At 38.8% G+C, this 10,134-nt stretch overlaps 1 protein-coding gene across 1 annotated transcript; it reads left to right on the forward strand.

The window, feature by feature from the left end:
* Positions 1–7,608: 7,608 nt before the first annotated feature.
* Positions 7,609–8,977, forward strand: LOC122812839 (P2X purinoceptor 7-like). Its single transcript, XM_044084884.1, has 2 exons — positions 7,609–7,682; positions 8,608–8,977. Exons 1-2 carry the CDS (start codon positions 7,617–7,619, stop codon positions 8,872–8,874), a joined length of 333 nt encoding a protein of 110 aa, XP_043940819.1. The 5' UTR covers positions 7,609–7,616; the 3' UTR covers positions 8,875–8,977.
* The last annotated feature ends 1,157 nt before the right edge of the window (positions 8,978–10,134 follow it).

The following is a 10,134-nucleotide window of genomic DNA, read 5'->3' on the forward strand; positions in this document are numbered from 1 at the left end:
TTTTTTTATGGTCATGGATATGTCAGTGTCAAATTTTAGTTTGTCTATTTCCACTCATAGCTATTTGGTGTGTTCTGTTGGGTATATAGTGGTGTTGTCTTTTGCTGAGATGTTAAAGTGATAGTTCTTTGGAGTATGTTTGGTGGGTTCGGAAGATGATTAGTTTAGTTTTGTTTGGGTTGAGTATTAATTGGGCATTAGATAAGTTTCAACAGAGGAAAAGGCTTCCTGTGTGACTTTTTGCAGTTTGGGTAGGGACTGTGGTGAGCAGATGATGGTTGATTCATCTGCTTATTATATGAGTGTGCCATGTGTGGCATCAGAGGCTAGATTATTGCTGAAAACAGAGAAGAGTAGGGGTCCAAGGATGGATACTTGGTGAACCCCTATGGAGGTAGGTAGTCATTCAGCCATACAACGGATTGTTGGCAGTCAGACAGTTAACTCTGACACCAGTTGGTGACTGATTGTGAGAAGGATAGGTTATTGAGGACAGACATAAATTGTTTGTGTGGGACCATGTCAAATGCTTTCGATAGGTCTAGGAAAGTAGCAGAGGAGAGAGAGCCATTGTTTTTATGCTGAATGATAGTGTTAGTAAAGGACAATAAGGCAGTGGTGGTGCTATGGTTTGGTCGGAAACCATGCTGAGTATTGGAAAGGAGGTTGTTAGTAAGGAGGTAGTCTGAGACCTGAGAGTGTATGCATCTGTCTAGTATTTGGAGAGTGGACAGAGAATAGCTATGGGGCGGTAATTGTTTAGTTCTGTGCAGGGTCCGCCTTTGTGGAGGGGAATTATATGAGATATTTTCCACGGTGTGGGAAGGTAACTTTCTGACAGACATCGATTCATCAAGATGGATACTGGTTAGGCCAGAGCATCAGCTGCGATTTGTAGGTATTCACTATAGAGGTTGTTACTTAACAGTTTGTTTATGTTGGAGGTAGGTACAGTAGAAAAAAGAGAAGGCAGTGGGGAGATTACTAGTTGAAGGTGTGGGTTGGAGGGGAGGGGGGTTGTGTTTAGCTATTGATAGTATGGTTTGTGTGAAGTGTGTGTTGAATGAGGTAGCAATATTTTTTGAGGAGTGAGGGATGTTAGGAGGAGGGGTACTGACTTTACCTGGGTGGAGGATGGAGTTTATGGAGGACCACAATTGTTTGGTGCTCGGTTGGTGAGGAGTCTAGAGCAGATTGCTAGTATTGGAATATGTCCGTTTTTATTATCTTTTTCACTCTATTGCGTAGTTCGATGAATTTCTGTCTAGTTGAGGGTGTTTTTGTTTTGTGCCACTGCTCCCATGCTTTATCCTTTATCCCTGTTTTTCATTTCTGACTTAGTGGTTTTCTGTAGCCATGGGGAGGGTTGTGCTTTGATTCAGGAAAGTCTTATGAGGGCATGGTAATTAAGGATGCTCAGGAAGGTAGTATTAAAAAAATTAAACTGCATCATCAAGACTCAGGTACTTTAGAGGTTGCCAGTTACATTCTTTCAGGGATGAGATGAATGTGAATGTGTTAAAGTTTATTTTTTATGTATTTGACTATAGATGACAGGTTTAGGTTGGTATAGGTATTTTTTGAGTATAAATGTTGGGGAGTGATCACTGTGGCTATCTGATAAGCAGCCTGTTATATATGACTGTGGGCTCTTACTGGCTAGTATCCAGTCCAGGGTAGTGGGCTTGTTGGAGTTTTTATTTATCCTGGTTGGTGACTGGACTATTTGGGTGAAGCCATGAAGGTTTACATGATGGTTTGGATGTTTGCGAGAACAGGATTGCCAGTTAATATTGAAATAACCTAAAATCATAGTTTCTTGTGGAAGATGGTGGGTAGACCAGCTGAGGAGGTTTTCATGTGGAGGGATGTTCTGGCCAGGTGGGAAGTAGCATCCAATTATGTTGATGGTTTAGTTTTGTTTTATTTTGAGGTTGCTATAAAATTATTTCTTCATTGCCTATTTGTGGAGCTGATGATTTCTACATCTGGATATTTAGATGCTGTTTCAATATTATAGCTACAGCGCCTCCTTTCTTGTTTAGCCGGTCTACTCTTAGTATGCCATAACCTGTATTTGCTCACTGTTAATGTGAGGTTTTAGCCAGGTTTCGGTCAGGGTGACTATCTCTGTTATAATTATGCCATAGGTAGTAGCAGTACTGCACTGTCGAAGGCATCCAGTAAGGTTGATTTTCTGTCTGAGTTACTTAGTTTAAATCACAGCCTGTTTTCAATTACTTTTCCTGGCCCTGAGTGATTATGACTGAAAATGCAATATTACTCAACTTTCTGTAGAAGACAGGAATGTTTCAATTACATACATGATACATGATTGTAAAAAAAATTATACAGTCGAGAATTATTCAACGTTCAAACCATGCAGTACTATTGTCTATTGTTCCATTCTAAACAGCATTGTCTACCTTCATGTATACTTGTGTACATCCATTTGCTCCAACAACCTGTGACATAGGTGAGTTGAAACTGAACTTCTGCAACACCCTTCACTGTAATTGTGTCTTTGTGCACCCTGCAACTTGGGTTACTGTAAACTGCGACTATGAGCCTTTGCAGTAAGGCACATTGCATACTTTAAGGAATCACTACTGACCCTGTAGAATGTCTGACCATCCATCAATGCATATCAGCTGCTCAGGCACACTACCAGCTCTCTACACAAGATATACACCATTCAACCCATATGGTCATTATACATGAAGATTAGGCCATGGGGGAGTACATCAATCTTTCATAATCAAACAATGGTCGGTCATCTTTGTGATGCTCACAATTACTACATTCCCTAGTTCAAGTCATTCTATGTACTACACTACTTACTATCTACAGGCTGACTATGGCCATCATAGCTGCATACATACCAGAGTACCTTTAATTGCACATAAGCGCATTGTAATACATTCTCATTGTGGTGTGTGGATATATTTCCTGCCATGTCCAGCTGCTGGACGCAGTATAACTCTGACTAAAAATAATAATGTGTGTTGGAAATAATAGCTGCATTTCTTTCACCTGTCTGTCACAGTGCTGCACCTTCATGGTGTTTCATACATTGCTTTAGGTCATAGTGCTTTTAATTGAGTGTCATACTTAACGTGACGCAGTAACAATTTGTCATATTCTAAACATCAGTTAGAGTCTTCAGTGGAACAGGATCAGCCATGTCTGTCATATCAGTGCACACAGCTACAACACCAGTTACAAGGAAGTGTGGTAAAAGGTCAGCTTTGACTGAGTCTGCAAGAAAACGTTTCAAGAAAGAACGCGATGCAAAGCGTTCCCAAACTCGCATTGCAATTACAGAACAGTATGATCGCTGGATGTCTGTTAAGGAATCGCTTCATTTATCATCCCATTCGGCTGTGGCTAAGATCCTGCTTGATATGTGAGTTTTAACAGGTTCACTTTTAATCTTTGGTCTATTGCATACTTGTAATGATACACTCTTTTTGAATTTAATTTTGATACTGGTTTTCTTTTGAATTGATACTGATTAGTTATCAGCTGTAAAATGGAGTCATTCATGGAATTTCTGAATGCAACCCTATCCTGTCATCATTCATCAAGGCTTATCCCACTTAATATTCTTGGACAACACACACTAAAATATTCTGTAAGGCATTCTCACATGTTAATGGTGAATGATAATATTGATAGATAGTAATCAATAATGTCTTCTGTCTCCTTTGCATTGACTACTAACTGCACGTTGCCAGTGTTCATGTGTTACTTCAGCAATGCACTGTCCTGTATTTCTGTATTGAAAATGCTTACATGTTAAGTGAAACAAAATCTCACAAACACTTAAAAGTGGTGATGATATGCACTCATAATCACAACTTAAGTGCATAACTTTACTCCTGTTACAGGTATTATACAAACAGACTTGTCAACCACGCTGAATCGTTTTCTTTGCATGCACCGGTGCAGCATTCTACGCCAAAAACTTCAAAACAACCCCCCTTACATGGGGGCCACAACATTTCATTGTCATCGTCTACACTTTCAGCAACAAGCATTGGGTGTGCCATCAGTGGGTAATGTCATGTGACATACTGCATCAACATTTCAAGATTAATAATTAATCAATACTGAGAACTTAGTGAGTGACTTGTGCATTATTGTCTTTCAGCAATTCTACAGGTCATGAGAATGGTCCTAACCAATTGCCATTTTTTTCCGAGGATAAAACTGCAGACAGCAATTCTCACGGTCATGAGAATGGTCACAACCAATTGCCAGTTTCTTCCGAGGAGAAAACTGCAGACAGTGGCTGTCTTATGCCAAGTTGCCTGTCCATCCCAAAAAATATGGCTTCTTCAAAGACACGTATGACAGTTGTCCGGTTAGTAGAATCACTTTCACACACTACTGCACAAATGCCAATTACAACAGTTATGTTAATCAATAGGTTTCAGTTACTTGCGTAACCTATCTTGTCCTTTCTACACTCAGGTCTTTGAATGTAGACTCAGAAAATTCACGTACTGTTACTCATACAGGATACCACTCAACAAACTCTGCTGATGACTTTGACTGGTACGCTTTCAACCATTTGCTCATTTACCTGCTAGTATACTTAACTTCATCCATGCTAATATACTTTATTTCATTCAGTATTCTGCCTAATTTTTCTAATATTTTTGTCTATCTCTTTTTCTTACATATATCCATTGTTCCTCTGACCTGTCATTCAATCATGGCTGAATCTCAGTCAACCAATACAATATAGTGATGCTGAAGAAGGCCGGGAGAATGACTTTTTGGAATTTCATACCACAGAACCAAGGGAAACATCTATGGATGGTCACCAAGCCACAGAAAGTTCAAATTACATTGATGATCACATTGCAGAATTGATTTCACAAGACAGAGTACTGTTAGTGTACCAGAAAAATCTTATGGAACTTGCAAATCAATGCAATTTTCCAGTTTGTCGCATATGTGGGATGGAGCCACAGCAGTCCATTCAAAGGTCTGGATCTTGCGTCACACTACTATGGGTAAATGTGATAAATTGTGAATATCCCATAACATAATCATGTTAATGCAAGCTGCCACAATTTAAATGCACTATTCTTTCTCTTTCAGGTGTGCTCACGGGGTCACACAGTATACAAGTGGTGCAGCCAGCCGCAAATAAAAAGCGGTTTAAATGCTGGAGATTTAATGCTTGCTGCTGCGACTACTCTGACAGGCAACAATTATGCTAAGATTTCCTTGTTAGCAAGGTGTCTGAGTCTACCTTTTATATCTCCTTCTGCTTTTTACAGGTACCAGCGCCTATACATTGTCCCGGTAATCACTAACTACTGGGAGGGTATGGTCAGCAGATTGCTCTCTGCACGTCAAAATGCTGCCATTAAACTCATGGGTAATGATGCGTCATCTATACAAAATTTTGTTTTTTGAGACTATATCCAACTGTTCAAGTACTAACACTTCTTATCTATATGCAGGTGATGCACGGATGGATAGTCCAGGGCATTCGGCACAGTATTGTACATACACTCCAATGGATCTGAACACCAAGGAAGTACTGCTGATGACAGTAGTTGACAAGCATGAAACAGAGCTGTGCCCCTCTAAAATGGAGAAAGTTGCATTTCAGCAATGCATGAACAAGTTAATAGAGGCTAATGTCACTGTGGATGAGGTGGTCACGGATGCACATCCACAAATTGCAAAACTCATGCGTAAGTATCTGCACTTGCAACCCAATGGTTCCAATCTGATTAATAGATCATTTCCATTGTTTGTTATTGAAAAAAAAAATACATACACATCGGACAGACCTTGATCCTACTAGTTCAATGGTACCTTGCTAACAGTAACCTCCAATGAACCAGGTAATAACTGTGTAAATCCATCCATGGGATACATCATTTATGAGTTTCATTTATCTCTTGTTAGTACAGGCATCGTTTATGAATTCAATGCTTTGGTTATCCAGCATTCCAAGATGTATGGGAATGAAGACATGAATGAAATGTGCTTTATGTGGATGCAGAATTGCTGAACAGCTGCATTCTGTCCCACTTTGCTTGCAATAATAAAGTCATTCTTTGCATTGTAGGTACTTTGCCCCTTTACACTGATTATCCTTCCAAATGTAACATGGTATACCATTTAAAATAAGTTTCTGCAACAGGTTCACATGTCTTCTGCACATTGTTGCTCTGACACATGATCATTTGTTTATATAACACAACTGCAAGCAAGTGAAACTTGCTAAGGTAAAAGTATGTTGTATCGAATCGTATGTAAACAAGCTACATTCATTGACACTGTACCACTGTTAGTCACCTCATACTTGTTATTTACAACCCATTATAGGCACACGCTATTCCACAGTCTATCATTCTTTTGACATCTGGCATGCAGCTAAAAATCTATCACGAAGAATTAATAAGGTAACTGTATAACAGTGTGTGAAGACAATAATGTGCATCTTTTATTTGTTATACATAACACTGACATTGCCATTTCAGTACTCACGTACATCCATGTTACACTATCTTCCATAGGCTGGTCAGAAAAAAGGATGAGGAGTGCTGTGGAAATGGTGTAAAGACATCACAAATCATTTCTGGTATTGCTGCCAGCATTACAGCACGGCGGAAGAGTTTATGGTAAACTTGTGGTATTACCACCCTTATATCTTGTTTTTCATATGCTCTGATGCCACCGGATGACCTAGTCATCTATTTGTCTCTATTTACAGATGCAGTGGGGTGGTGTCTTGCACCATGTGATAAACGAACATGAGTGGCATGTTCATGGTGCTGATCAGGACTGTTTGGTTCATTGTAATCATGAGACACTAGGGAAAGATCGTACAACTCCATGGATAGAGCCAGGCAGCAAAGCATATGAGGCTTTGGAGAAAGTGATTACAGACAACAAATTCCTTCAAAAGATTCGTCACTTCCTGCGTTACAGGTAATGTACAGTTACTTCTAAATATTGCTTTTGTTTGCAGCAAACCAGCATACAGTGTGACAGAAAATTTACTTCAATCTTTTTTTTTTTTCATTTAATTGTTTGGTTTGCTTGTTTGTTTTGGCCCTGTTACCAACCTACATCCTTAGGACCACAGCAGACCTGGAGCAGTTCCATCAGCATATTTAATGTATGCCTCCAAACGCTACTCATACTCATATCCAGTCTATTGCGCACGCAATTATCTAGCCGCTATTGACCATAACATCCATCTTAATCACAAGATACCTCAAGACCAAGCAAGGCAAACAAGTGTAAGTGCACATCTTCATCATCATGACTCAATACCAAAACTACTGTTTATTGTATGAAGAATATTTCCCAATGCTGCCATGGCTACTGTCACTTTGCATTCACAAAGACCTAATCTACCTAAGCTCGGTAAATGCTGCATATGTACCTTTCCCTCAGTTACAGCTTTTAAGTATAGAAATGTTACATTATTACAAGGTTTGTGTGTCAGAATAGCTGAAAGGAAACCTGCTCTTATCACTGAACTTCTGCGTGCCCATTCAAATGCCTGTACACAACAATCAACAAGACCGTCAAGCCACAGTGTTCCTGAATGGTGTGCTTGCAACAACTGTCAAGTCATGCCTACTGAAGTGGAAAGTGTTTGCTGCAGTTATGAATCACAAGACTGCATATCAGTTCTGCAGGTAAGCATCTAAGATGCAATGTTAATTATAGTGCCTTGTAAATTTATTTAACGCTAAACAAGATACCTTTTTAATGAAATGTATGTAATTAGGTGGATTTGTTTTCAAAGTCAGCACTGTCGACACGATGGTATCCTTGCTTATTTTCATTTTCTGTTAAGTCTACCTATGACATATATCTGTATTACTAAATGAGTCCACTCATCTATAAATTAATTGTGTTCTGTAATACAGTAATTCAGATAGATTGCATATTTCATGCAATTGCATTGTAATTTCTGTTGGCAGAGTTGACAGTACTTCACAAGGTTTTTGAATCTCATCCCATTGTTTAACTGCATTCCATCAATTATGTTTGATAAGCCTACAGGCCAAGCTCCACCTGTAAGTGAGATGTAGTCCGTTGCATCAGCATAGGCTGCACTGCATCTAACAAGACAGGTAACGGACGTTTAACAGACCGGATGAGAATATGAAGGGTCCGTGCACCAATCAGCTTATGTATACCGGTATCTATTCATGAGTACGCTGTTTCAACTGATTCTAGTAATTGCTAAATATAATTGACAATACCTCTTTTTGCTTTGAATATGTGTCAGTACATACTGGTCCATAACTTCATAATCATCGCATTAGGACTTTATGTAAGTTAACAAACCAAAAGTTTATGGTCGGTTTGTCCATCACGTATGTTTAACAAGGCACACCTAACTTAATGAAGTCATGCATGTTCATTATTCACAATGGCCAGGCTATATGTCATTGTACTGTACTGCTCGCAAGTCCATTACATCTTATGGACATGACTTCATTTCATTGACGTGTCCAAAGTTCATGCATTCCATTTGATGAGTCAATTCATGCCATTTTTGGTGTTGCGTTTCAGTCGAATAACTTGTAATTAACTGTTACTTGTTATCCACAGGAAATGCAGGAATGTGTTCTACCCAGAAGTGTTCTTCAAGTTGCACATGCCTATCGTAGTGCTGTATTTGGTCTACCACAGGAAGCTGATGAAAATAAGCGCAACCGTCACACTGCATACCGGCAGTTCACATTGTGGAGGTATGGCCGGCTTGGAAGTAGAGTACGAAGACCCATCCCGAGCTGCTGTGTATGGCGCATCAGGGATAAGTATCCCGACCCTCAGGGCTCCTACACTGGATTTCGTCCATCAAGTTTCGATGATTGAGAAATGTGGATTCAATTCAGCTTACTTAATTGATTGCTATATGTCAGTGAAAAGTTAACTTTAAATGATAACATGCATATCTATCAAAATTTTTTTTTATGCTGTTTTTCATCCATCTGGGATCCATGTCACTAGTTCTGTCTTCATCCATGTACAACCTTGATTTCCTGACTATAATAAAAGTACATAAAAATTAACATTGTTATTTGAGTGTATCAAAAATAATGCTGATTTTGAATCTGTGAATTACTAATAGCACTGTAGTAAACACCCAGACAAACCAACACATATGAATCTTGTGTGTATGTCTGTGTGTGCATACAATTATTTATGTCTATGTATGTTGGTGTGCAGTTACAATTTTTTTTTCTGTAATTATATACATACAAACATCCACACACATATGTCTGTGTATGTGTACATATATTATGAGTTGCTTTTCGATAAATGTATATGTAGACAGATATAGAAAAACTTTGGATTCACATAATAATATTAAATTTTTAGCTGTAGAATAAGTGGTATACTGTAAGGAGGTAATAGTGTTTTCAGTCAACCTTACTAACAGAAGTACATAGAAAAAAAGACGTAGATTACTGATGTTTGGGAAATAGGTGAACAGGACATTTCAACTCTATTCAATGCACTTTGATATTACGACACTTAATTTGTGGAAATAATTACAAATCTTGTGTCAAACCGGTTGAGAATTCCATTATAACAGCTACAGACTCATCAAGATAAGACTAATGTATGCAAGAGCTGAAATGTCGATTGAATCTCCAGAAACCAAAAAGTAATTGTTCACACGGATAATAAGTTTGAGACTATAAGAGGCAGGGTGGAAAAACTGCTGTCGATTTAACACTGGGTGAGTACGGGTTCTTGTTCAAGGTATGGAAATACCCAATTATACAAAAATTCCAAATCTTGCATTTATCGGTTCATAGGTAGGTGCTAGCCTATTGGACCTAGGGCCTATATAAGCCTAGCCAAAAAGGTACCCGGTATTTTGCCAGCCAATAACATTATTTTCCTGTGACACTGTCGAGCTGAGCCACAGAAATCATCCCCAAGGTAAACTTCATAATTCCTATCATCATCAAGAATTTTCAGTAGTGCTACTCAGGAGCTTTGTGTCATATACATAGGTATTTTGTACCAGAGTATGAGAAGTCCTTGGCACAGGCACCTATCCCTCCAGAATTTTTTGCTTATTGAGGTGACAAGGTTTACGTCGAAAGTACATGTAAGCTCAGA

Source organism: Protopterus annectens, chromosome 10.part0 (genome assembly GCF_019279795.1).
Source record: "Protopterus annectens isolate FY-2018-M chromosome 10.part0, PAN1.0, whole genome shotgun sequence".
Taxonomy (NCBI): domain Eukaryota; kingdom Metazoa; phylum Chordata; order Ceratodontiformes; family Protopteridae; genus Protopterus; species Protopterus annectens.

Coding starts and splice junctions, on each gene's coding strand:
- LOC122812839 (XM_044084884.1), top strand. CDS start 7,617: ATGCCTACTGAAGTGGAAAGTGTTTGCTGCAGTTATGAATCACAAGAC. Junction 7,683..8,607: donor ACTGCATATCAGTTCTGCAG/GTAAGCATCTAA, acceptor TGTTATCCACAG/GAAATGCAGGAATGTGTTCT.